At 56.4% G+C, this 27992-nt stretch overlaps 1 protein-coding gene across 1 annotated transcript; it reads right to left on the bottom strand.

Moving 5' to 3' along the window:
- Positions 1–147: 147 nt before the first annotated feature.
- Positions 148–26101, bottom strand: clp1 (cleavage factor polyribonucleotide kinase subunit 1). The gene is made up of 3 exons (XM_072564650.1): positions 25871–26101; positions 22647–23286; positions 148–1482 (listed from the first exon to the last, which is right to left on the bottom strand). Exons 2-3 carry the CDS (start codon positions 23247–23249, stop codon positions 811–813), a joined length of 1275 nt encoding a protein of 424 aa, XP_072420751.1. The 5' UTR covers positions 23250–23286; positions 25871–26101; the 3' UTR covers positions 148–810.
- Between the last annotated feature and the right edge of the window lie 1891 nt (positions 26102–27992).

Below are 27992 nucleotides of genomic sequence, written 5' to 3'. Positions count from 1 at the left end.
TGCATATCATTTGGTTAATCAGACAGTTTGGCACCGAACTACCAGTGAGCAAAACTGGAATTCCACAGACAGGACTGTGGGATGGCGAGGTATTGAAAAGTCCTGTGTAACTTTGCTGGGAGCTGTGAAAAAACAAAACACACTGGCTTAGTTTCAAACATGAAACAATTTATTGCTGACAAAAACACTCAGTATAAAATACACTGAAGTCGTCTTTTTTTTTAAAAACATAACAGCGCAGGAGAAGTGACTTCGGAGTCCATTGCTTCCTCGTGGTTTTGTATAGTGTGTGATGTACATGTCTGACTTATTCCAGTAACCAACACACCGGTGATAGCCAACCTGTCCAAAACACAGTGAGCATTGTACTACTGGGTGTCAGACTGGAGTGACATTGTCCAGACAGTGTGGGGGGGATCTGCGAGACACCAGTCAGTGTACAGATATCTCCAAGTGAGGGATAGAGGAAAATCAGACAAGGCAGGAAGCACATGGGTTTGTTAGTCGATGCACGTCCAGCACGAACGTTTCACGGAGGTGAATCCTGTCAGAGCAGCTGCAGGTTCTGTCTCCACAGGAGAGTGCTGCTGAGAATGAGGGAGACGGGGAGTGGGTGAGGGCGAGGGAGACGGGGCAGTGGGTGAGGGCGAGGGAGACGGGGCAGTGGGCGAGGGCGGGGGAGACGGGGCAGTGGGCGAGGGCGAGGGCGACGGGGCAGTGGGCGAGGGCGAGGGAGACGGGGAGTGGGTGAGGGCGGGGTCGGTGGGTGGGAGGGGAGTTTCGGAATGGTCCTGCCTCCCCCCCTCCCCCCTACTTGAGGTCCATGAAGCGGATGTCCATGATGAGTAAGATGCTCTTGGGCAGAGGGCGTGGAGCCGGAGACAGCACGGTGAAGAGCTGTCTCTCGACGTCCACGCTGGTGACCACGATGAAGCCGGCCACGCTGGTCTCGATCAGGTTCTCCTCGGGAGAGTCGGCCGTGCTGACGCTCAGCAGGTGGTGCACCAGGTCCCGGCCGGGCTGCACCGGCACCAGCTTCAGCTGGTTGTCCTCCTGCGACATGCCCAGGGGCAGGCAGGAGTCGGGGATGGTGGGGGCGCCCACCTTGAAGATGCGCACATCGGAGAAGCGCACGTCAAAGGCGTGGGGGTAGAAGCTGCCGCGGAAGCCGTAGAAGTACTCGCGGATCTTCTCGTCGCGGCTCTCCCGCCGGAAGTCCTTGGAACGTTCCACCGCCCCACCGGACTTGGGCAGCAGCGCCGTCTTCACAAAGTGAGGCAGGTCTCGCTTCAGCTCGTTGTAGAGGCGCTCCTGGTCCAGGACGATGGCGGCGTCCACTTCGAAGGCCGAGGCTGCGTGGACCAAGGCCTGGTAACCCGAGCCCTTCACCCAGCCGCACGTGTTTATGACACAGCCGCTGGTGGCTGCTCGTCGGTTCACCTCACACCGCTGGTTAAAGACTTCAGCCAGCCGCGACGTGATCTGAAGGACAGTTGTGGGACACGGGTTAAGACTCCTGGGGCTATTTATCCGGAAAGCCTCCCGCAGAGAAACGGCGAGCTACCCTCAACATCCTGCCAGGCCCCCGCCCGCCAACCAGGCCCGAGGCTCCACCCGCCCGCCAGGCCCGAGGCTCCGCCCGCCCGCCAACCAGGCCCGAGGCTCCGCCCGCCCCCGTCCGAGGCCCCGCCCGCCCCCCGACCCGGCCCGCCGCCCGCTCCCCGGCCCGAGGCCCCGCCCGCCGCCCGCTCCCCGGCCCGAGGCCCCGCCCGCCGCCCGCTCCCCGACCAGGCCCGAGGCTCCACCCGCCAACCAGGCCCGAGGCCCCGCCCGCTCCCCGACCAGGCCCGAGGCTCCGCCCGCCAACCAGGCCTGAGGCTCCATTCGCTCCCCGACCAGGCCCGAGGCTCCACCCGCCAACCAGGCCCGAGGCCCCGCCCGCTCCCCGACCAGGCCCGAGTCCCCGCCCGCTCCCCGACCAGGCCCGAGGCCCCGCCCGCTCCCCGACCAGGCCCGAGGCTCCATAGGCTCCGCCCGCTCCCCGACCAGGCCCGAGGCTCCGCCTGCCAACCAGGCCTGAGGCTCCATAGGCTCCACCCGCCAACCAGGCCCGAGGCCCCGCCCGCCCGCGACCAGGCCCGAGGCCCCGCCCGCCCCCCGACCAGGCCCGAGGCCCCGCCCGCCCCCCGACCAGGCCCGAGGCCCCGCCCGCCCCCCGACCAGGCCCGAGGCCCCGCCCGCCCCCCGACCAGGCCCGAGGCCCCGCCCGCCCCCCGACCAGGCCCGAGGCCCCGCCCGCCCCCCGACCAGGCCCGAGTCCCCGCCCGCCCCCCGACCAGGCCCGAGGCCCCGCCCGCTCCCCGACCAGGCCCGAGGCTCCGCCCGCCAACCAGGCCTGAGGCTCCATTCGCTCCCCGACCAGGCCCGAGGCTCCACCCGCCAACCAGGCCCGAGGCCCCGCCCGCCCCCCGACCAGGCCCGAGTCCCCGCCCGCCCCCCGACCAGGCCCGAGTCCCCGCCCGCTCCCCGACCAGGCCCGAGGCTCCGCCCGCTCCCCGACCAGGCCTGAGGCTCCATAGGCTCCACCCGCCCCCCGACCAGGCCCGAGGCCCCACCCGCCCCCCCGGCCAGGCCCGAGGCCCCACCCGCCCCCCGGCCAGGCCCGAGGCCCCACCCGCTCCCCGGCCAGGCCCGAGGACCCACCCGCTCCCCGGCCAGGCCCGAGGCCCCACCCGCTCCCCGGCCAGGCCCGAGGCTCCACCCGCTCACCGACCAGGCCCGAGGCTCCACCCGCTCACCGACCAGGCCCGAGGCTCCACCCGCTCCCCGACCAGGCCCGAGGCTCCACCCGCTCCCCGACCAGGCCCGAGGCCCCACCTGTCCGCCAGGGCCAAGGCACCCACCCACTGCCAGGGCCCCTCTCGTCATCCAGGCCCTTGCTTGCCAACTAGGCCCGAGGCCCCCCTGCCCACAGGGCCCAAGTCTGAACAAGTCAGGCTGAGATTTCAGATGGCAGAACTATTAAGGCACAAACAGGGGCCTTTGAGCCACTGTGAAGGCATCAGCCTCGACTCGATGTTATGAATCCGACACACACTCACTCGCCTTTACCCAGAGCTCTCATACATTGTTTGTATTTAAACATCCTATGTCCCTCTTCAACTCCTCAATTTAAACCACCTCCACCCACATTTCCATTGCAAAGCCAGACCATATTTGATATGTTTACGAATAACTTCAAATCTGTGCCCTCTTGTTTGTGTTTTGGGGGGGGGGGGGGGGGACAGCATGGTCGCTCAGGGGTTAGCGCTGCTGTCTCACGGTGCCAGGGACCTGGGTTCAATCCCAGCCTTGGGGGGGGTGACTGTCCGTGTGGAGCTTACATATTCTCCCCGTGTCTGTGTGGGTTTCCACCCACAGTCCAAAGACTGGCCATAGGAAATGCAGGGTTACAGGAAATGGGTGTGTTGGTGCAGAGGGGCGATGTGGACTCAATGGGCTGAATGGCCTGCTCCCGCACCTGTAGGGACTGCATGATCTCTTATGGATAGCAAAAGTTCCTTCCTACCTATTCGACCGAGCCCACTCATGACCGCAAAAACTCTTGATGAAATCCTCTCTCAGCCTTCTCCTCTCGGATCACAGTTTAAAACCTTTCATTCCTCAAACCATTCCAGTAGATCACACCTGGGCTCTCCCCAACGCAGACACATCGTTCCTATAACCTGGCGCTCAGAACTGTACACAATTCAAACCATCGTTTAAAACAGGTTCCTCACGAGACCTTACACCCTACGCCCATGTTAATGGGGTGGCCCGATGGTTAGTGCTGTTGTCTCACAGCACCAGGGACCCAGGTTCGATCCCAGCCTCGGGGGGTGACTGTCTGTGTGGGGTTTGCACATTCTCCCCGGGTCTGTGTGGGTTTCCTCCAGGTGCTCTGGTTTCCTCGCACAGTCCAACGGTGTAGAGGACAGGGTAGATTGGCCATGCTAAATTGTCCCATAGTGTTCAGGGATGTGTAGGTTAGGGTAGATTGGCCGTGCTAAATTGTCCCACAGTGTTCAGGGATGTGTAGGTTAGGGTAGATTGGCCGTGCTAAATTGTCCCACAGTGTTCAGGGATGTGCAGGTTAGGGTGGATTGGCCGTGCTAAATTGTCCCACAGTGTTCAGGGATGTGTAGGTTAGGGTGGATTGGCCGTGCTAAATTGTCCCACAGTGTTCAGGGATGTGCAGGTTAGGGTGGATTGGCCGTGCTAAATTGTCCCACAGTGGAATTGATCCGGGGTCCCTGGCGCCGTGAGGCAGCAGTGCTAACCACTGAGCCACCGGGCCACCCCAGAGAAACAACACCAAACTAACACACTGCCAGTGCAAATCTGCAGCTTACAAACCGTGCGGTCAGACCTGGTCAGCGTGGGGGTACTGAACCCACCACAGTGGGCATTATCAGCGGCACGCTCTGACCATCGTTGGTCTGTCACACCTTAGCCTTATCCTAACAGAGAGAAGAGCTGTGGGCTGTTCCCAAATCTTCCCGATAAGCCCGTCCTTGCTGCTCCGAAGTGATATCAGCCTCTTAAATCTTTACTGCAGTCATTCTCCCCTCTGAGATAAACAGGTCCCCACTGTGACCCAGTCTGAAAGCGTCACATTGCTGTTGAAGTGCAGTCAGGATGTGTTGTTTGCTGTTCTGTACAGTGCTATTAAGCAGCACCATGACTTGCAAACCTGTCAAAGTCATCTGGCCTGTGCCCACCTTGGCAACACTAAACACCCACGGTTTATTGTGGCAATTATCATTTTTGCGTGCGACGGCAGGCAAACAGATTTAAAGGCGCAAAAAAAAGGTGCTTTCTCTCACACGGTTCTCCACACATTCTGAAGGGTGCCAAGCCCTGCCTGCAGAAAAGGCAGGAGATACAGCCAGCAGCCAACAGGAGATGCTTGGCAAAGCAATACTCATTGGGTGGTGGTGATCAAGGGGAAAACCTCAGGGACCAACGGGCCTGGGGGGGTCAGGATTCTAAAGCACAGCACTGTGGGTGGGCCGGTGCTGAGGGAGGGCCGCACTGTCGGAGGGTCGGTGCTGAGGGAGGGCCGCACTGTCGGAGGGTCGGTGCTGAGGGAGGGCCGCACTGTCGGAGGGTCGGTGCTGAGGGAGGGCCGCACTGTCGGAGGGTCGGTGCTGAGGGAGGGCCGCACTGTCGGAGGGTCGGTGCTGAGGGAGGGCCGCACTGTCGGAGGGTCGGTGCTGAGGGAGGGCCGCACTGTCGGAGGGTCGGTGCTGAGGGAGGGCCGCACTGTCGGAGGGTCGGTGCTGAGGGAGGGCCGCACTGTCGGAGGGTCGGTGCTGAGGGAGGGCCGCACTGTCGGAGGGTCGGTGCTGAGGGAGGGCCGCACTGTCGGAGGGTCGGTGCTGAGGGAGGGCCGCACTGTCGGAGGGTCGGTGCTGAGGGAGGGCCGCACTGTCGGAGGGTCGGTGCTGAGGGAGGGCCGCACTGTCGGAGGGTCGGTGCTGAGGGAGGGCCGCACTGTCGGAGGGTCGGTGCTGAGGGAGGGCCGCACTGTCGGAGGGTCAGTGCTGAGGGAGGGCCACACTGTCGGAGGGTCGGTGCTGAGGGAGGGCCGCACTGTCGGAGGGTCAGTGCTGAGGGAGGGCCGCACTGTCGGAGGGTCAGTGCTGAGGGAGGGCCGCACTGTCGGAGGGTCGGTGCTGAGGGAGGGCCGCACTGTCGGAGGGTCAGTGCCGAAGGAGGGCCGCACTGTGGGAGGGTCAGTGCTGAGGGAGGGCTGCACTGTCGGAGGGTCAGTGCTGAGGGAGGGCCGCACTGTGGGAGGGTCAGTGCTGAGGGAGGGCCGCACTGTCGGAGGGTCAGTGCTGAGGGAGGGCCGCACTGTCGGAGGGTCAGTGCTGAGGGAGGGCCGCACTGTCGGAGGGTCAGTGCTGAGGGAGGGCCGCACTGTCGGAGGGTCAGTGCTGAGGGAGGGCCGCACTGTCGGAGGGTCAGTGCTGAGGGAGGGCCGCACTCAGAAGAACGAAGGAACAGGTCACTCATTGTCTCAAAATGGGCAGGTGGGTTTGAGGGAATTTCAGCAAATCTTATTCCACCAGAGGACAGTTGGTATCTGGAACACACTGGGTGAAAGGGTGGTAAAGGCAGGAAACACTTGTGAAATAATCAGAGGAGCATTTGAAACACAATAGTGTGCGCAATGACCAGTGTAGACTGGATGGGCTGAAGTGCTTTGTTCTGTACAGTAACAGAGCTGCTACATTAGGGCTGGAGAAACCAGGTCTCTGCCCCTGAGCACAATGGAGATGGAAGGGAGATTTGATTGAAGGTTTTGACTCAGGTTGTAAGTGGACAAGCTGCTTCCTTTCTCCTACAGTATGAGGATGAGGGCACAGGGATTGCAGTTTCTGGGAGGAGAGAGAGAAAAGGAGAAAGAGGGCAGCACAGTGTCTCAGGGGTTAGCGCTGCTGCCTCATGGCACCAGGGACCCGGGTTCGATCCCAGCCTCGGGGGGTGACTGTCCGAGTGGGAGTTTGCACATTCTCCCCGGGTCTGTGTGGGTTTCCTCCGGGTGCTCCGGTTTCCTCCCACAGTCCAAAGGTGTGTAGGTCAGGGTGGATTGGCCGTGCTAAATTGTCCCATAGTGTTCAGGGATGTGTAGGTTAGGGTGGATTCGCCGTGCTAAATTGTCCCATAGTGTTCAGGGATGTGCAGGTTAGGGTGGATTGGCCGTGCTAAATTGTCCCACAGTGTTCAGGGATGTGTAGGTTAGGGTGGATTGGCCGTGCTAAATTGTCCCACAGTGTTCAGGGATGTGTGGGTTAGGTGCATTCATCAGGGGTAAATATAGAGTAATAGTGTAGGTGAAATTGGTGTGGGTGGGTTATTCTTCCGAGGGTCGGTGTTGACCTGTTGGGCTGAAGGACCTGTTTCCACACTGTGGGGATTCTAAGCCGCAGGCGGGGAAGGGGACACACTCTGGGAGAGAGCCCTTCCGTCTTTAAACAAAATCCATCAAGCGACCATGAGGCGAAACCCATGTGGCTCCTGAACCATTTGGAGAGGGAAATGGATGGGGCTGACAGGGGAAAATAAACTTGCTTGGGAGGCGGGGTGGGGGGGGGGGGGGCGGGGGTGGGAAACGGTGTGATCTGCCTCCTGATGATCATCAGACCATAAGCGGTAGGAGGTGGAGTAGGCCATTCAGCCCTTGGAGAATGCTCCATCATCCTACGCCATCATGGCTGCTCTGATTACCCACAGCTCCACCCCCTTCCCCTGATGAGAGGTCAGCCTCGAACATATTTAATACCCCAGCCCTCTGTGGTAAAGAATCTGACAGATTCATCACCCCCCCCCCCCCACCTTGATGGAAGAAATTCCTCCCCATCTCTGTGCGAGCCCTCACACGGAGATTTTGCTGGGAGACTGGCGCGGGACCGTCCCGTGAGGGGGTGGCGGGGGGGGGGGGGGGCACCGCCCGTTCAACAGAAAGCCCCGACTTACTCAACATCCCTTAATACAGTGTCCCCCCACCCACCTCGGACCCGCTGTTCGCCCCAGGGAAACGCCCACGGGCTGCCTTCCAACGCTCACTGAATTCAGGGACCCAAACCTCTTCCCCAGATCCCAGCCCTGGTCGGGAAGGTGGGATGGGAGGGAGGGGCTGTTAGCAGCTGAACGGGGTGGGGGGGTGAGCACATCCAGACCGAGTGCCCTGAAGTGACCATTTGATGACCACCCCACCTGTCTGTAACCTTGAGGCTGGTGGGAGGAGGGAGATCGGGACAAGGGCTGGGGGGGGGGGGGTGAGGAGGAAGTGGGGGAGGAATGTCAGCGACTCTGAAGGGAAACTGCGTGAGGGGGTGGGGAGGCAGGGCAGGGCGTCTACCTCCCCACGTGGGCCCACCTCTCGGGATCCCCCCCACCTACACCAGTCACTACCATCTGTTGGTGATAGCTTGCAACTGGTGGCTGGGGGCAGGGGGGGGGGGGGGGGGGGGGGTTGGAGAGAGCTGCAGTTTCAGACAAGGGGAGTAAACTCCACAAACTTTCAGGTGTAACGTGAGGCAAGCAGCCATTTAGAATCTCTCGCCTGGTGAGTAATAGGTGATGTCAGATCAATGTGGAATTTTCATTCCCAGACCAAGACAGGGTTGTTATCTTTAAGGACTGGAGACATGGCACAAGGGCTGGAGTGAAGAACCAGATCACAGACCGGTCACCAGTTTATTGAAGCAGACCCAAGGGGCTGAATGGCCTTCCTCCTCCTGTTCCTGTGGGACAGGCTGGGGAAGGGGGGGGGCTGAATGGCCTTCCTCCTCCTGTTCCTGTGGGACAGGCTGGGGAAGGGGGGATTGAATGGCCTCCTGTTCCTGTGGGACAGGCTGGGGAAGGGGGGGGGCTGAATGGCCTCCTGTTCCTGTGGGACAGGCTGGGGAAGGGGGGATTGAATGGCCTCCTGTTCCTGTGGGACTGACTGGAGACGGGGGGGGGGGGGGCTGAATGACCTCCTGTTCCTGTGGGACAGGCTGGGGAAGGGGAGCTGAACCTATTATAACATTGAACCTATTACGGTCAATCACAAGAGGGTGTGACCAAGGGGAGTTGGCTGACGGCCCAAGAGGAGCTTCTATCAATGACAACGATCCCAGCTCTATCTTTCGTGCAGAGAGTGTGGAGGATGGCAGTGAACCTTGGACCTCAGCAGTAAAATAAACAGCTATTTGATGAGATAGTGACATGCAAACATCAATTCCAACCCAACCTTGAGAGAAGTCAACAAACTCAGCTTTGTCCAAGGTCCCCCGGCAGCGGAGCTCTCTCACGCCAACTGCGACCATCCCACTCACACACCAATACGATCGAGCCCACGGGCGGATGGGGCCCGTTCAGCATCCCCTGACAGTCCCACACCCGGCGCTCACCCACCGTGTCACCCCAAGGACCCAGGGGAATCACACCCGCAGGTCCGAGCCGAAACTGGCCCGTCCGGGATCTTCCTGTGCACAAATTGCCTCCCTCACCTGCTTGCAGGTAACCCCTCCCCACCCACAACAGCACACCCTGCTGGACGCAGAGGCCTGTGGCGTGTTGGAAGGTCACAGATGTTGCTATCCAAATGCAGGGGGAGTCCCCTTTAATACTGGGGAGGGCTAGTGGGGAGTGGTGGGGGCAATCCATTGGTTCGATGTGCCACTGCGACCTCACTGGAGCTTTCCCTGACTGTGCAGCGTAAATCACACAGTGTCTCAGGGGATAGTGCTGCTGCCTCACGGAGCCAGGGAACCCGGGTTCGATCCCAGCCTCGGGGGTGACTGTCCGTGTGGAGTTTGTACATTCTCCCCGGGTCTGTGTGGGTTTCCTCCGGGTGCTCCGGTTTCCTCCCACAGTCCAAAGGTGTGTAGGTCAGGGTGGATTGGCCGTGCTAAATTGTCCCATAGTGTTCAGGGATGTGTAGGTTAGGGTGGATTGCCCGTGCTAAATTGTCCCACAGTGTTCAGGGATGTGTAGGTTAGGGTGGATTGGCCGTGCTAAATTGTCCCACAGTGTTCAGGGATGTGTAGGTTAGGGTGGATTGGCCGTGCTAAATTGTCCCGTAGTGTTCAGGGATGTGTAGGTTAGGGTGGATTGGCCGTGCTAAATTGTCCCACAGTGTTCAGGGATGTGTAGGTTAGGGTGGATTGGCCGTGCTAAATTGTCCCACAGTGTTCAGGGATGTGTAGGTTAGGGTGGATTGGCCGTGCTAAATTGTCCCACAGTGTTCAGGGATGTGTAGGTTAGGGTGGATTGGCCGTGCTAAATTGTCCCACAGTGTTCAGGGATGTGTAGGTTAGGGTGGATTGGCCGTGCTAAATTGTCCCACAGTGTTCAGGGATGTGTAGGTTAGGGTGGATTGGCCGTGCTAAATTGTCCCATAGTGTTCAGGGATGTGTAGGTTAGGGTGGATTGGCCGTGCTAAATTGTCCCACAGTGTTCCGGGATGTGCAGGTTAGGGTGGATTGGCCATGCTAAATTGTCCCATAGTGTTCAGGGATGTGCAGGTTAGGGTGGATTGGCCGTGCTAAATTGTCCCACAGTGTTCAGGGATGTGTAGGTTAGGGTGGATTGGCCGTGCTAAATTGTCCCATAGTGTTCAGGGATGTGTAGGTTAGGGTGGATTGGCCGTGCTAAATTGTCCCATAGTGCTCAGGGATGTGTAGGTTAGGGTGGATTGGCCGTGCTAAATTATCCCATAGTGTTCAGGGATGTGTAGGTTAGGGTGGATTGGCCGTGCTAAATTGTCCCATAGTGTTCAGGGATGTGTAGGTTAGGGTGGATTGGCCGTGCTAAATTGTCCCATAGTGTTCAGGGATGTGTAGGTTAGGGTGGATTGGCCGTGCTAAATTGTCCCACAGTGTTCAGGGATGTGCAGGTTAGGGTGGATTGGCCGTGCTAAATTGTCCCATAGTGTTCAGGGATGTGTAGGTTAGGGTGGATTGGCCGTGCTAAATTGTCCCACAGTATTCATGGATGTGTAGGTTAGGGTGGATTGGCCGTGCTAAATTGTCCCACAGTGTTCAGGCATGTGTAGGTTAGGGTGGATTGGCCGTGCTAAATTGTCCCACAGTATTCATGGATGTGTAGGTTAGGGTGGATTGGCCGTGCTAAATTGTCCCACAGTGTTCAGGGATGTGTAGGTTAGGGTGGATTGGCCGTGCTAAATTGTCCCATAGTGTTCAGGGATGTGTAGGTTAGGGTGGATTGGCCGTGCTAAATTGTCCAATAGTGTTCAGGGTTGTGTAGGTTAGGGTGGATTGGCCATGCTAAATTGTCCAATAGTGTTCAGGGTTGTGTAGGTTAGGGTGGATTGGCCGTGCTAAATTGTCCCATCGTGTTCAGGGATGTGTAGGTTAGGGTGGATTGGCCATGCTCAATTGTCCCATAGTGTTCAGGGGTGTGTAGGTTAGGGTGGATTGGCCGTGCTAAATTGTCCCACAGTGTTCAGGGATGTGCAGGTTAGGGTGGATTGGCCGTGCTAAATTGTCCCACAGTGTTCAGGGGTGTGTAGGTTAGGGTAGATTGGCCGTGCTAAATTGTCCCACAGTGTTCAGGGATGTGTAGGTTAGGGTGGATTGGCCGTGCTAAATTGTCCCACACTGTTCAGGGATGTGTAGGTTAGGGTGGATTGGCCGTGCTAAATTGTCCCACAGTGTTCAGGGGTGTGTAGGTTAGGGTAGATTGGCCGTGCTAAATTGCCCTGTAGTGTTCAGGGATGTGTAGGTTAGGGTAGATTGGCCGTGCTAAATTGTCCCATAGTGTTCAGGGATGTGTAGGTTAGGGTGGAAGTCAGGAGTAAATGCAGAGGAATAGGGATGAGAAGTGGGTCTGGGTGGGTTACTGTTCGAAAGGGTCGGTGTGGACTTGTTGGGTTAAATGGCCTGTTTCCACACTGTGGGGATTGTATAAGGAAGTTGACCATTGTCCCATGGCTTTGTGAAACCATGTTCCCATACCGAACCTAATCTTTGATGCTTGTGCCAAACTAAGTTCTGTACTCAAATGGTATGGAATTAACATGAGATAATCTGACAGGGATTAGCCAGAATTGGGTGCTGGGAAAGGACTATTTACAAAAACAGTGAGAGAGAGAGAGAGAGAGAAAGAGAGACAGAAAGCAAGTATGAGAACAGGGCAGACAGAGAAAGACACAATAGGGAGAGTACAATAGAGTGAGCAGGAAAATGCAAAACAATGAAAAAAGCACTAATGTACAAAACAGCAAGCACAAAATAGCGTGAGGAAGATTGATAGTGAGTACACAGGGACAAAGTGAGATGGAGAGTGAGATCAAGAGCAGAAGCAAAATCAAAAGTGATAATTAAAATGCCACACTCAGATTGAGAGTAACAGCAGGATGGAGAGGGATAATGCAAGAATGGGATCGAGAGAGAGAATACGGGAGTGCTAGAGTGGGATCGAGAGTGACAGCGGGATGGAGAGGGATAATACGGAAGTGCTAGAGTGGGATCGAGAGTGACAGCGGGATGGAGAGGGATAATACGGGAGTGCACGAGTGGGATCGAGAGGGATAATACAGGAGTGCCAGGGTGGGATCGAGAGGGATAATACGGGAGTGCCAGGGTGGGATCGAGAGGGATAATACGGGAGTGCTAGAGTGGGATCGAGAGGGATAATACGGGAGTGCCAGGGTGGGATCGAGAGGGATAATACGGGAGTGCTGGAGTGGGATCGAGAGGGATAATACGGGAGTGCCAGGGTGGGATCGAGAGGGATAATACGGGAGTGCTAGAGTGGGATCGAGAGGGATAATACAGGAGTGCCAGGGTGGGATCGAGAGGGATAATACGGGAGTGCTGGAGTGGGATCGAGAGGGATAATACGGGAGTGCTAGAGTGGGATCGAGAGGGATAATACGGGAGTGCCAGGGTGGGATCGAGAGGGATAATACGGGAGTGCTAGAGTGGGATCGAGAGGGATAATATGGGAGCGCGAGAGTGGGATCGAGAGGGATAATACGGGAGTGCTAGAGTGGGATCGAGAGTGACAGCGGGATCGAGAGGGATAATACAGGAGTGCTAGAGTGGGATCGAGAGGGATAATACGGGAGTGCTAGAGTGGGATCGAGAGTGACAGCGGGATCGAGAGGGATAATACAGGAGTGCTAGAGTGGGATCGAGAGGGATAATACGGGAGTGCTAGAGTGGGATCGAGAGGGATAATACGGGAGTGCCAGGGTGGGATCGAGAGGGATAATACGGGAGTGCTGGAGTGGGATCGAGAGGGATAATACGGGAGTGCTGGAGTGGGATCGAGAGGGATAATACGGGAGTGCTAGAGTGGGATCGAGAGGGATAATACGGGAGTGCCAGGGTGGGATCGGGAGGGATAATACAGGAGTGCTAGAGTGGGATCGAGAGGGATAATATGGGAGCGCTAGAGTGGGATCGAGAGGGATAATACGGGAGTGCTAGAGTGGGATCGAGAGTGACAGCGGGATTCGAGAGGGATAATACAGGAGTGCTAGAGTGGGATCGAGAGGGATAATACGGGAGTGCTAGAGTGGGATCGAGAGTGACAGCGGGATCGAGAGGGATAATACAGGAGTGCTAGAGTGGGATCGAGAGGGATAATACGGGAGTGCTAGAGTGGGATCGAGAGTGACAGCAGGATCGAGAGGGATAATACGGGAGTGCTAGAGTGGGATCGAGAGTGACAGCGGGATTCGAGAGGGATAATACAGGAGTGCTAGAGTGGGATCGAGAGTGACAGGACAATCAAGAGGGATAATATGGGAGTGCTAGAGTGGGATCGAGAGTGATAATACGGGAGTGCTAGGGTGGGATCGAGAGGGATAATACGGGAGTGCCAGGGTGGGATCGAGAGGGATAATACGGGAGTGCCAGGGTGGGATCGAGAGGGATAATACGGGAGTGCTCGAGTGGGATCGAGAGTGACAGCAGGATCGAGAGGGATAATGCAAGAGTGCTAGAGTGGGATCGAGAGGGATAATATGGGAGTGCTAGGGTGGGATCGAGAGAGATAATACGAGCGTGCTCGAGTGGGATCGAGAGTGACAGGACAATCGAGAGGGATAATATGGGAGCGCTAGAGTGGGATCGAGAGTGACAGCGGGATTCGAGAGGGATAATACAGGAGTGCTAGGGTGGGATCGAGAGGGATAATACGGGAGTGCCAGGGTGGGATCGAGAGGGATAATACGGGAGTGCTAGAGTGGGATCGAGAGTGATAATACGGGAGTGCTAGAGTGGGATCGAGAGGGATAATACGGGAGTGCTAGAGTGGGATCGAGAGTGACAGCGGGATTCGAGAGGGATAATACGGGAGTGCTCGGGTGGGATCGAGAGGGATAATACAAGAGTGCTAGAGTGGGATCGAGAGTGACAGCGGGATCGAGAGGGATAATACAGGAGTGCTAGAGTGGGATCGAGAGGGATAATACGGGAGTGCTAGAGTGGGATCGAGAGGGATAATACGGGAGTGCCAGGGTGGGATCGAGAGGGATAATACGGGAGTGCTGGAGTGGGATCGAGAGGGATAATACGGGAGTGCTAGAGTGGGATCGAGAGGGATAATACGGGAGTGCCAGGGTGGGATCGAGAGGGATAATACAGGAGTGCTAGAGTGGGATCGAGAGGGATAATATGGGAGCGCTAGAGTGGGATCGAGAGGGATAATACGGGAGTGCTAGAGTGGGATCGAGAGTGACAGCGGGATCGAGAGGGATAATACAGGAGTGCTAGAGTGGGATCGAGAGGGATAATACGGGAGTGCTAGAGTGGGATCGAGAGTGACAGCGGAATCGAGAGGGATAATACAGGAGTGCTAGAGTGGGATCGAGAGGGATAATACGGGAGTGCTAGAGTGGGATCGAGAGTGACAGCGGGATTCGAGAGGGATAATACAGGAGTGCTAGAGTGGGATCGAGAGTGACAGGACAATCAAGAGGGATAATATGGGAGTGCTAGAGTGGGATCGAGAGTGATAATACGGGTGTGCTAGGGTGGGATCGAGAGGGATAATACGGGAGTGCCAGGGTGCGATCGAGAGGGATAATACGGGAGTGCTAGGGTGGGATCGAGAGGGATAATACGGGTGTGCTAGGGTGGGATTGAGAGGGATAATACGGGAGTGCTCGGGTGGGATCGAGAGGGATAATACAAGAGTGCTAGAGTGGGATCGAGAGTGACAGCGGGATTCGAGAGGGATAATACAAGAGTGCTAGAGTGGGATCGAGAGGGATAATACAGGAGTGCTAGAGTGGGATTGAGAGGGATAATACGGGAGTGCTAGAGTGGGATCGAGAGTGACAGCGGGATCGAGAGGGATAATACGGGAGTGCTAGAGTGGGATCGAGAGTGACAGCGGGATTCGAGAGGGATAATACAGGAGTGCTAGAGTGGGATCGAGAGTGACAGGACAATCAAGAGGGATAATATGGGAGTGCTAGAGTGGGATCGAGAGTGATAATACGGGAGTGCTAGGGTGGGATCGAGAGGGATAATATTGGAGTGCCAGGGTGGGATCGAGAGGGATAATACGGGAGTGCTAGGGTGGGATCGAGAGGGATAATACAGGAGTGCTAGAGTGGGATCGAGAGGGATAATACGGGAGTGCTAGAGTGGGATCGAGCGTGACAGCACGATCAAGAGGGATAATACGAAAGTGCTAGAGTGGGATCGAGAGTGACAGCGGGATGGAGAGGGATAATATGGGAGTGCTAGAGTGGGATTGAGGTTGGCAGCGGGATTCAAGAGGGATAATACGGGAGTGCTAGAGTGGGATCAAGAATGACAGCGGGATAGAGAGGGATAATACGGGAGTGCTAGAGTGGGATCGACAGTGACAGCGGGATCGAGAGGGATAATACGGGAGTGCAAGTGTGGGATCAAGAGTGATAGCACGATCGAGAGTAATAATACGAGAGTGCTAGAGTGGGATCTGGCATGACAGCAGGATGGAGAGGGATAATACGGGAGTGCTAGAGTGGGATCGAGAGTGACAGCGGGATCGAGAGGGATAATACGGGAGTGCTAGAGTGGGATCGAGAGTGACAGCGGGATTCGAGAGGGATAATACAGGAGTGCTAGAGTGGGATCGAGAGTGACAGGACAATCAAGAGGGATAATATGGGAGTGCTAGAGTGGGATCGAGAGTGATAATACGGGTGTGCTAGGGTGGGATCGAGAGGGATAATACGGGAGTGCCAGGGTGCGATCGAGAGGGATAATACGGGAGTGCTAGGGTGGGATCGAGAGGGATAATATTGGAGTGCCAGGGTGGGATCGAGAGGGATAATACGGGAGTGCTAGGGTGGGATCGAGAGGGATAATACAGGAGTGCTAGAGTGGGATCGAGAGGGATAATACGGGAGTGCTAGAGTGGGATCGAGCGTGACAGCACGATCAAGAGGGATAATACGAAAGTGCTAGAGTGGGATCGAGAGTGACAGCGGGATGGAGAGGGATAATATGGGAGTGCTAGAGTGGGATTGAGGTTGGCAGCGGGATTCAAGAGGGATAATACGGGAGTGCTAGAGTGGGATCAAGAATGACAGCGGGATAGAGAGGGATAATACGGGAGTGCTAGAGTGGGATCGACAGTGACAGCGGGATCGAGAGGGATAATACGGGAGTGCAAGTGTGGGATCAAGAGTGATAGCACGATCGAGAGTAATAATACGAGAGTGCTAGAGTGGGATCTGGCATGACAGCAGGATGGAGAGGGATAATACGGGAGTGCTCGAGTGGGATCGAGAGTGACAGCGGGATCGAGAGGGATAATACAGGAGTGCTAGAGTGGGATTGAGAGGGATAATACGGGAGTGCTAGAGTGGGATCGAGAGTGACAGCGGGATTCGAGAGGGATAATACAGGAGTGCTAGAGTGGGATCGAGAGTGACAGGACAATCAAGAGGGATAATATGGGAGTGCTAGAGTGGGATCGAGAGTGATAATACGGGAGTGCTCGGGTGGGATCGAGAGGGATAATACAAGAGTGCTAGAGTGGGATCGAGAGTGACAGCGGGATTCGAGAGGGATAATACAGGAGAGCTAGAGTGGGATCGAGAGGGATAATACAAGAGTGCTAGAGTGGGATCGAGAGGGATAATACGGGAGTGCTAGAGTGGGATCGAGGGGGATAATACGGGAGTGCTCGAGTGGGATCGAGAGTGACAGCGGGATCGAGAGGGATAATACGGGAGTGCTAGAGTGGGATCGAGAGTGACAGCGGGATTCGAGAGGGATAATACAGGAGTGCTAGAGTGGGATCGAGAGTGACAGGACAATCAAGAGGGATAATATGGGAGTGCTAGAGTGGGATCGAGAGTGATAATACGGGTGTGCTAGGGTGGGATCGAGAGGGATAATACGGGAGTGCCAGGGTGCGATCGAGAGGGATAATACGGGAGTGCTAGGGTGGGATCGAGAGGGATAATACGGGTGTGCTAGGGTGGGATTGAGAGGGATAATACGGGAGTGCAAGTGTGGGATCAAGAGTGATAGCACGATCGAGAGTAATAATACGAGAGTGCTAGAGTGGGATCTGGCATGACAGCAGGATGGAGAGGGATAATACGGGAGTGCTAGAGTGGGATCGAGAGTGACAGCGGGATCGAGAGGGATAATACGGGAGTGCTAGAGTGGGATCGAGAGTGACAGCGGGATTCGAGAGGGATAATACAGGAGTGCTAGAGTGGGATCGAGAGTGACAGGACAATCAAGAGGGATAATATGGGAGTGCTAGAGTGGGATCGAGAGTGATAATACGGGTGTGCTAGGGTGGGATCGAGAGGGATAATACGGGAGTGCCAGGGTGCGATCGAGAGGGATAATATTGGAGTGCCAGGGTGGGATCGAGAGGGATAATACGGGAGTGCTAGGGTGGGATCGAGAGGGATAATACAGGAGTGCTAGAGTGGGATCGAGAGGGATAATACGGGAGTGCTAGAGTGGGATCGAGCGTGACAGCACGATCAAGAGGGATAATACGAAAGTGCTAGAGTGGGATCGAGAGTGACAGCGGGATGGAGAGGGATAATATGGGAGTGCTAGAGTGGGATTGAGGTTGGCAGCGGGATTCAAGAGGGATAATACGGGAGTGCTAGAGTGGGATCAAGAATGACAGCGGGATAGAGAGGGATAATACGGGAGTGCTAGAGTGGGATCGACAGTGACAGCGGGATCGAGAGGGATAATACGGGAGTGCAAGTGTGGGATCAAGAGTGATAGCACGATCGAGAGTAATAATACGAGAGTGCTAGAGTGGGATCTGGCATGACAGCAGGATGGAGAGGGATAATACGGGAGTGCTCGAGTGGGATCGAGAGTGACAGCGGGATCGAGAGGGATAATACAGGAGTGCTAGAGTGGGATTGAGAGGGATAATACGGGAGTGCTAGAGTGGGATCGAGAGTGACAGCGGGATCGAGAGGGATAATACGGGAGTGCTAGAGTGGGATCGAGAGTGACAGCGGGATTCGAGAGGGATAATACAGGAGTGCTAGAGTGGGATCGAGAGTGACAGGACAATCAAGAGGGATAATATGGGAGTGCTAGAGTGGGATCGAGAGTGATAATACGGGAGTGCTCGGGTGGGATCGAGAGGGATAATACAAGAGTGCTAGAGTGGGATCGAGAGTGACAGCGGGATTCGAGAGGGATAATACAGGAGAGCTAGAGTGGGATCGAGAGGGATAATACAAGAGTGCTAGAGTGGGATCGAGAGGGATAATACGGGAGTGCTAGAGTGGGATCGAGGGGGATAATACGGGAGTGCTCGAGTGGGATCGAGAGTGACAGCGGGATCGAGAGGGATAATACGGGAGTGCTAGAGTGGGATCGAGAGTGACAGCGGGATTCGAGAGGGATAATACAGGAGTGCTAGAGTGGGATCGAGAGTGACAGGACAATCAAGAGGGATAATATGGGAGTGCTAGAGTGGGATCGAGAGTGATAATACGGGTGTGCTAGGGTGGGATCGAGAGGGATAATACGGGAGTGCCAGGGTGCGATCGAGAGGGATAATACGGGAGTGCTAGGGTGGGATCGAGAGGGATAATACGGGTGTGCTAGGGTGGGATTGAGAGGGATAATACGGGAGTGCTCGGGTGGGATCGAGAGGGATAATACAAGAGTGCTAGAGTGGGATCGAGAGTGACAGCGGGATTCGAGAGGGATAATACAAGAGTGCTAGAGTGGGATCGAGAGGGATAATACAGGAGTGCTAGAGTGGGATTGAGAGGGATAATACGGGAGTGCTAGAGTGGGATCGAGAGTGACAGCGGGATCGAGAGGGATAATACGGGAGTGCTAGAGTGGGATCGAGAGTGACAGCGGGATTCGAGAGGGATAATACAGGAGTGCTAGAGTGGGATCGAGAGTGACAGGACAATCAAGAGGGATAATATGGGAGTGCTAGAGTGGGATCGAGAGTGATAATACGGGAGTGCTAGGGTGGGATCGAGAGGGATAATATTGGAGTGCCAGGGTGGGATCGAGAGGGATAATACGGGAGTGCTAGGGTGGGATCGAGAGGGATAATACAGGAGTGCTAGAGTGGGATCGAGAGGGATAATACGGGAGTGCTAGAGTGGGATCGAGCGTGACAGCACGATCAAGAGGGATAATACGAAAGTGCTAGAGTGGGATCGAGAGTGACAGCGGGATGGAGAGGGATAATATGGGAGTGCTAGAGTGGGATTGAGGTTGGCAGCGGGATTCAAGAGGGATAATACGAGAGTGCTAGAGTGGGATCAAGAATGACAGCGGGATAGAGAGGGATAATACGGGAGTGCTAGAGTGGGATCGACAGTGACAGCGGGATCGAGAGGGATAATACGGGAGTGCAAGTGTGGGATCAAGAGTGATAGCACGATCGAGAGTAATAATACGAGAGTGCTAGAGTGGGATCTGGCATGACAGCAGGATGGAGAGGGATAATACGGGAGTGCGAGAATGGGATCGAGAGGGATAGCGGGATCGAGAGGGATAATACAGGAGTGCTAGGGTGGGATCGAGGGTGATAATACGAGAGTGCTAGGGTGGGATCGAGAGGGATAATACAAGAATGCGAGAGTGGGATCGAGAATGACAGCGGGATCATGAATGATTATAGGAGTTCCAGAATGGAACACAGAGAGAGAGAGAGAGAGAGAGAGAGAGATAGAGAGATTGGAATCCAGAGCAAAATTGATAAAAAAAGGAATTGAGAATGAGAGTGAGCATCAGTGAGTGCGAGGCCGATTGAGACAGAGGACGAGAACAGGATTAAGAGTGTGCATAAAAGTGCAAGTGTGAACAGAACTGGCAGCAAGATGAACAGCAGGATCCAGCACGGGCTCAGGAGTGAGAGTGGGATTCAGAGTGGCTCCGAGAGTGAATGGAGGAGGGTGCAAGAGCATTACAGTGACAACATGCACAAGGGAGTGAAAGATCTGACTCAAAACTTCACACTTTGCTCCCCCCCCTACCCCAATTCGAGAGTCTCACCACCAGTGGAAATAGTTTCGCTCCACTGACCCGACCTGAGCCCCTGACTATCTTCGATCATATCGCCCTTGAACCTTCTAATGTCCAGGCAACAGAATCCTGGTCCCTGTGATCGCTCTTTGTGATCTAACCCTTGGTAGAGTTGGTCACCTTCTGGTCCATTTACGCTGCTCTCCCCCTGCCCGGCTGGTATTTCCCTCCTAAAAGACGTGGCACCCACAGCTGCTCATCGTCACGCCAGGCCTGGTCCAACTAGGACCGCCTGAGGTACGATGTCCAGCCTCTTGCATGAGAAAGTTATGAGATTATCAGTGATAGACAGGAATGTGAATGACCAGCCCAACTGAAAGCAGAGCAGGCTGGATGGGCCAAATGGCCTGCTCCAAACCCTTGTGCTGCACTGTGTGTGCGCGCCCTCCATGTTCCTTCCTCCATCACGCGAGGCCCGTCCAGCTTCCCCCTTTAGACCCTCTTCACCTCATTTATTCCCCGCGGTAGCGAATCCCACAATCGCCTGGACAGTTTCTCCCGAATTTCCAGTTCGATTAATCCGTGACTGTCCCATGACTAACGGGCAGCCGTTCATTCCAATTTCTTGCCCTTTCACGTTACTGTCCCCATCACGGACAGGCACAAAGTGCTTTCGGAGCAACTCTTGCCAACTCAAGCAAATCCTCTTAGTGGGGGAATTTAGCAGACCTTCATGTGCAAGAACAATTGGGCTGTTTTGAAATGGGAACGGCCGAAGGAAATTCACAGATCACAGTGCACCGAATCAGACATTTCAGGTATTTATGCTAATCCTCCCTTTGAATGACTGTCTGGCGAAATTGTTTCTGATACCCTTTCAAGCAGCAAGAGCCAGACCACAACAATTCGTGGCATCATAGAAGGTATTTCTCATCAGCCCACCCCTGTAATTCCTTTACTGCTTTCCTTCAATCTGCGGCCCTTCGGTTCAGCAGCCTCAGGGCACAGGAAACAGTTTCCCGAGAGACTCCTTCCTGATGGTAAACATGTTGTTTCAAACTCTGCTGCAACAACACCCTGAGCTTTTCCGTTAGCTCAGACGCTGATAATCCATCATGGCCCCACAATGTTCAGGGATGTGCAGGTTGGCACGGCCAATCCACCCTAACCTACACATCCCTGAACACTATGGGACAATTTAGCACGGCCAATCCACCCTAACCTACACATCCCTGAACACTATGGGACAATTTAGCACGGCCAATCCACCCTAACCTACACATCCCTGAACACTGTGGGACAATTTAGCACGGCCAATCCACCCTAACCTACACATCCCTGAACACTGTGGGACAATTTAGCACGGCCAATCCACCCTAACCTACACATCCCTGAACACTATGGGACAATTTAGCACGGCCAATCCACCCTAACCTACACATCCCTGAACACTGTGGGACAATTTAGCACGGCCAATCCACCCTAACCTACACATCCCTGAACACTGTGGGACAATTTAGCACGGCCAATCCACCCTAACCTACACATCCCTGAACACTGTGGGACAATTTAGCACGGCTAATCCACCCTAACCTACACATCCCTGAACACTATGGGACAATTTAGCACGGCCAATCCACCCTAACCTACACATCCCTGAACACTGTGGGACAATTTAGCACGGCCAATCCACCCTAACCTACACATCCCTGAACACTATGGGACAATTTAGCACGGCCAATCCACCCTAACCTACACATCCCTGAACACTGTGGGACAATTTAGCACGGCCAATCCACCCTAACCTACACATCCCTGAACACTATGGGACAATTTAGCACGGCCAATCCACCCTAACCTACACATCCCTGAACACTGTGGGACAATTTAGCACGGCCAATCCACCCTAACCTACACATCCCTGAACACTGTGGGACAATTTAGCACGGCCAATCCACCCTAACCTACACATCCCTGAACACTATGGGACAATTTAGCACGGCCAATCCACCCTAACCTACACATCCCTGAACACTGTGGGACAATTTAGCACGGCCAATCCACCCTAACCTACACATCCCTGAACACTGTGGGACAATTTAGCACGGCCAATCCACCCTAACCGACACATCCCTGAACACTATGGGACAATTTAGCACGGCCAATCCACCCTAACCTACACATCCCTGAACACTGTGGGACAATTTAGCACGGCCAATCCACCCTAACCTGCACATCCCTGAACACTATGGGACAATTTAGCACGGCCAATCCACCCTAACCTACACATCCCTGAACACTGTGGGACAATTTAGCACGGCCAATCCACCCTAACCTACACACCTTTGGAGTGTGGGAGGAAACCGGAGCACCCGGTGGAAACCCACGCAGACACGGGGAGAATGTGCCAACTCCACACGGACAGTCACCCCCCGAGGCTGGGATCGACCCCGGGGTCCCTGGCGCCATGAGGCAGCGGCGCTAACCACTGAGCCACGTGCGTTTGCCCCCGACAGGCGTGGGAGAGGAAGAGCCGGCAGAGCATCATCTCCCCTTCGCCCCCACCCCCGGCCTCCTGCCTGGGACTCTCAGAGCGCTGCCGGTGCGGTGGGAGAGCCCGGGGGCCACGGGCCGCGCCTGCCTCACCTTGTTGTAGAGCTTGATGTTGGTCCCCGGGGTGGTGGAGCCGAAGTGGTAGACCAGTGGGGCCTGGACGGAGAAACCCTCCTCCACGTCGGCCGGCCTCTCGATGTAGAGCGCCCCCATGGTGCCGGGGATGGACACCGAGCCCTGGCCCACGTCCAGGTCCACGAAGGTGGGCCGCCGGCCCAGCCGCACGCCGTAGTTGAGGAGCAGGCGGCAGACGGTGGTCTTGCCCACGTCAGTGGGGCCCACCACCATGACCCGAGGCCCCCGCTCATCCTCCGCCTCGGCCTGCTGCCGCATCTGCTCCAGGGCGGCGTGGCAGTTCAGGTACAGCAGCATGGGGGTGTCGCGCGAGACGTACGCCACCTCGGTGCGGCCCCGCAGCTGCACCGAGCAGCCGTGCCAGGTGAACACCGCCACCTTGGCGCCCCCGTCGAAGGTGAACCGCTTGTTGCGGGTCAGCTCGGTGGCGAAGATCTCGGCCATGCCGGACAGCAGCTCCAGCTGCACCGCCTCGTCGGCCTCCACCTCGAACCGCAGCTCCGTCTCCTTCTCCAGGTCGAACTTGGTCACCGGCTGGTCGTCTTTCGGCTCCTCCGCCATGCTCCCCCCCCGGCCCAGGCTAGCGACGGAACAGAGGCTGCAGGCGGAGGGGGACAATTTGACATGACACACACTGCTCCCTCAGCGCTGACCCTCCGGCGCTCCCTCAGCGCTGACCCTCCGGCGCTCCCTCAGCGCTGACTCTCCAAATCCCCCTCTTTCCCCCCCATGCCTTCCCCTCTCCCCCAAACCCCCCTTTCCCCCCCAAATGTCTTCCCCTCTCCCCCAAATCCCTCTCTTCCCCCTTTCCTCCCAAATGCCATCCCCTCTTCCCCAAATCCCCTCTCCCCCCCAAATTCCATCCCCTCTCCCTGAAATCCCCCCTTCCCCCATGCCTTCCCCAACTCCCACTCTTCCCCCCCCAAAAATGTCTTCCCCTCTCCCCCAAATCCCCTCTCCCCCCCCAAATGCCATCCCCTCTCCCTGAAATCCCCCTCTTCCCCCATGCCTTCCCCTCTTCCCCCCCCAAAAATGTCTTCCCTCTTCCCCAAATCCCCCTCTCCCCCCCCACCCCCCCAAATGCCATCCCCTCTCCCTGAAATCCCCCTCTTCCCCCCCATGCCTTCCCCCCTCCCCCAAATCCCCCTTTTCCCCCCCAAATGTCTTCCCCTCTCTCCCAAATCCCCCTTTCCCCCCCCAAATGTCTTCCCCTCTCCCCCAAATCCCCTCTCCCCCCCAAATGCCATCCCCTCTTCCCCCCCAAATGTCTTCCTCTCTCCCCCAAATCCCCTCTCCCCTCCAAATGCCATCCCCTCTTCCCCCCCAAATGTCTTCCCCTCTCCCCCAAATCCCCTCTCTCCCCCAAATGCCATCCCCTCTCCCTGAAATCCCCCTCTTCCCCCATGCCTTCCCCTCTTCCCCCCCCAAAAATGTCTTCCCTCTTCCCCAAATCCCCCTCTCCCCCCCCACCCCCCCAAATGCCATCCCCTCTCCCTGAAATCCCCCTCTTCCCCCACGCCTTCCCCCCTCCCCCAAATCCCCCTTTTCCCCCCCAAATGTCTTCCCCTCTCTCCCAAATCCCCCTTTCCCCCCCCAAATGTCTTCCCCTCTCCCCCAAATCCCCTCTCCCCCCCAAATGCCATCCCCTCTTCCCCCCCAAATGTCTTCCTCTCTCCCCCAAATCCCCTCTCCCCTCCAAATGCCATCCCCTCTTCCCCCCCAAATGTCTTCCCCTCTCCCCCAAATCCCCTCTCTCCCCCAAATGCCATCCCCTCTCCCTGAAATCCCCCTCTTCCCCCATGCCTTCCCCTCTTCCCCCCCCAAAAATGTCTTCCCTCTTCCCCAAATCCCCCTCTCCCCCCCCACCCCCCCAAATGCCATCCCCTCTCCCTGAAATCCCCCTCTTCCCCCATGCCTTCCCCTCTTCCCCCCCCAAAAATGTCTTCCCTCTTCCCCAAATCCCCCTCTCCCCCCCCACCCCCCCAAATGCCATCCCCTCTCCCTGAAATCCCCCTCTTCCCCCCCTCCCCCAAATCCCCCTTTTCCCCCCCAAATGTCTTCCCCTCTCTCCCAAATCCCCCTTTCCCCCCCCCAAATGTCTTGCCCTCTCCCCCAAATCCCCTCTCCCCCCCAAATGCCATCCCCTCTTCCCCCCCAAATGTCTTCCTCTCTCCCCCAAATCCCCTCTCCCCTCCAAATGCCATCCCCTCTTCCCCCCCAAATGTCTTCCCCTCTCCCCCAAATCCCCTCTCCCCTCCAAATGCCATCCCCTCTTCCCCCCCAAATGTCTTCCTCTCTCCCCCAAATCCCCTCTCCCCTCCAAATGCCATCCCCTCTTCCCCCCCAAATGTCTTCCCCTCTCCCCCAAATCCCCTCTCTCCCCCAAATGCCATCCCCTCTCCCTGAAATCCCCCCTTCCCCCATGCCTTCCCCTCTTCCCCAACTCCCACTCTTCCCCCCCCAAAAATGTCTTCCCCTCTCCCCCAAATCCCCCTTTCCCCCCCAAATGTCTTCCCCTCTCCCCCAACTCCCACTCTTCCCCCCCCAAAAATGTCTTCCCCTCTCCCCCAAATCCCCCTTTCCCCCCCAAATGTCTTCCCCTGTCCCCCAAATCCCCCTTTCCCCCCCAAATGTCTTCCCCTGTCCCCCAAATCCCCCTTTCCCCCCCAAATGTCTTCCCCTGTCCCCCAAATCTCCCTTTCCCCCCCCAAATGTCTTCCCCTGTCCCCCAAATCCCCCTTTCCCCCCCAAATGTCTTCCCCTCTCCCCCAAATCCCCCTTTCCCCCCCAAATGTCTTCCCCTCTCCCCCAAATCCCCCTTTCCCCCCCAAATGTCTTCCCCTGTCCCCCAAATCTCCCTTTCCCCCCCAAATGTCTTCCCCTCTCCCCCAAATCCCCCTTTCCCCCCCAAATGTCTTCCCCTCTCCCCCAAATCCCCCTTCCCCCCCCAAATGTCTTCCCCTGTCCCCCAAATCCCCCTTTCCCCCCCAAATGTCTTCCCCTCTCCCCCAAATCCCCCTTTCCCCCCCAAATGTCTTCCCCTCTCCCCCAAATCCCCCTCTTCCCCCCCCAAATGTCTTCCCCTCTCCCCCATATCCCTTCTCTTCCCCGCCCCATATCCCTTCGCCCCATATATATATTTCCCATTTCCCATCCCTCTCCTGTGGCCACCTGAAACTTGCCTTAACAACCGTTTCCAGGGGGCGCTGACCCCTGACCCCCGCTGACCCCTGACCCCCCGGGCCCTCGGCCTTCTCTCTCCGGTTTATTCCGGTGACGGTAGCTCGGACCGAGCTGGGCCTGCGGGGCCGAGGCCGGCGAACCTCGGCATTTTACATTTTTTCATCACATTTTTAAAAAGAAAATCTTGTTGTTGCAGTAACCGAACTCCGCAGTCACGTGACACCTCTGACCACGTGACGGCCCGCTTTCGTCCAATGGGGTCGCGTCGCCGCTCACACGTGACGCCTCGCACCGACCCACACCTCCCGCCTCCGCACCGCACGTCAGTCGCCGCACGCATGCGCGCGGCCGCTCGGCACCCTGGGAAATGTAGTTCCTTCCGCCCTCCTCTGGCAGTGGGAATGCTGGGAGTCTGGGTAGAGGCCATTCAGCCCATAGCGCCCCTGGTAGCTCCCTCTGCAGGTCCATTTGGAGGCATAGAGAGGTGGACAGCATGGGAAACAAGGCCCTTGGGTCCAACCCGTCAGAGTCAGCCAGATATTGTAAACCTATCTGTTCCCGTTTGCCAGCACTTGGCCCAAATCTATTCCCAATCACGTACCCATCCAGATGTACAAAGTTTAAAACCACACAACACCAGGTTATAGTCCAACAGATTTATATGGAAGCACTAGCCTTCGGAGCGCTGCTCCTTCATCAAGCGTTTGACAATCACCCGATGAAGGAGCAGCGCTCCAAAAGCTAGTGCTCCCAAATAAATTAGGTAGGTAAAAACAATGACTGCAGATGCTGGAAACCAGATTATGGATTAGTGGTGCTGGAAGAGCACAGCAGTTCAGGCAGCATCCGAGTAGCTTCGAAATCGACGTTTCGGGCAAAAGCCCTTCATCAGGAATGAGGAGGGTGTGCCGAGCAGGCTAAGATAAAAGATAGGGAGGAAGGACTTGGGGGAGGGGCGTTGGAAATGCGATAGGTGGAAGGAGGTCAAGGTGAGGGTGGTAGGCCAGAGAAGGGGTGGGGGCGGAGAGGTCAGGAAGAAGATTGCAGGTTAGGGTGGATTGGCCGTGCTAAATTGTCCCACAGTGTTCAGGGATGTGTAGGTTAGGGTGGATTGGCCGTGCTAAATTGTCCCACAGTGTTCAGGGATGTGTAGGTTAGGGTGGAGTGGCCGTGCTAAATTGTCCCACAGTGTTCAGGGATGTGTAGGTTAGGGTGGATTGGCCGTGCTCAATTGTCCCACAGTGTTCAGGGATGTGTAGGTTAGGGTGGATTGGCCGTGCTAAATTGTCCCACAGTGTTCAGGGATGTGTAGGTTAGGGTGGATTGGCCGTGCTAAATTGTCCCACAGTGTTCAGGGATGTGTAGGTTAGGGTGGAGTGGCCGTGCTAAATTGTCCCACAGTGTTCAGGGATGTGTAGGTTAGGGTGGATTGGCCGTGCTAAATTGTCCCACAGTGTTCAGGGATGTGTAGGTTAGGGTGGATTGGCCGTGCTAAATTGTCCCACAGTGTTCAGGGATGTGTAGGTTAGGGTGGATTGGCCGTGCTAAATTGTCCCACAGTGTTCAGGGATGTGTAGGTTAGGGTGGATTGGCCGTGCTAAATTGTCCCACAGTGTTCAGGGATGTGTAGGTTAGGGTGGATTGGCCGTGCTAAATTGTCCCACAGTGTTCAGGGATGTGTAGGTTAGGGTGGATTGGCCGTGCTAAATTGTCCCACAGTGTTCAGGGATGTGTAGGTTAGGGTGGATTGGCCGTGCTAAATTGTCCCACAGTGTTCAGGGATGTGTAGGTTAGGGTGGATTGGTCGTGCTAAATTGTCCCACAGTGTTCAGGGATGTGTAGGTTAGGGTGGATTGGCCGTGCTAAATTGTCCCAGAGTGTTCAGGGATGTGTAGGTTAGGGTGGATTGGCCGTGCTGAATTGTCCCACAGTGTTCAGGGATGTGTAGGTTAGGGTGGATTGGCCGTGGGAAATGCAAGGTCACAGGGAGGAGGTGGCTCTGAGTGGGATGTTCTTTGGAGGGTCGGTGTGGATTCGATTGGCCAACTGGCCTGCTTCCAAACTGTAGGGATTCTATAAGAGCTGGGAGGTTCTCTTGGAGCTGTGCAGGATTTTGGTTAG

This window comes from Chiloscyllium punctatum, chromosome 47 (assembly GCF_047496795.1).
Source record: "Chiloscyllium punctatum isolate Juve2018m chromosome 47, sChiPun1.3, whole genome shotgun sequence".
Taxonomy (NCBI): domain Eukaryota; kingdom Metazoa; phylum Chordata; class Chondrichthyes; order Orectolobiformes; family Hemiscylliidae; genus Chiloscyllium; species Chiloscyllium punctatum.
The sequence above is the reverse complement of the archived record's forward strand: the minus strand, read 5'-3'. Positions and strand labels throughout refer to the sequence as shown.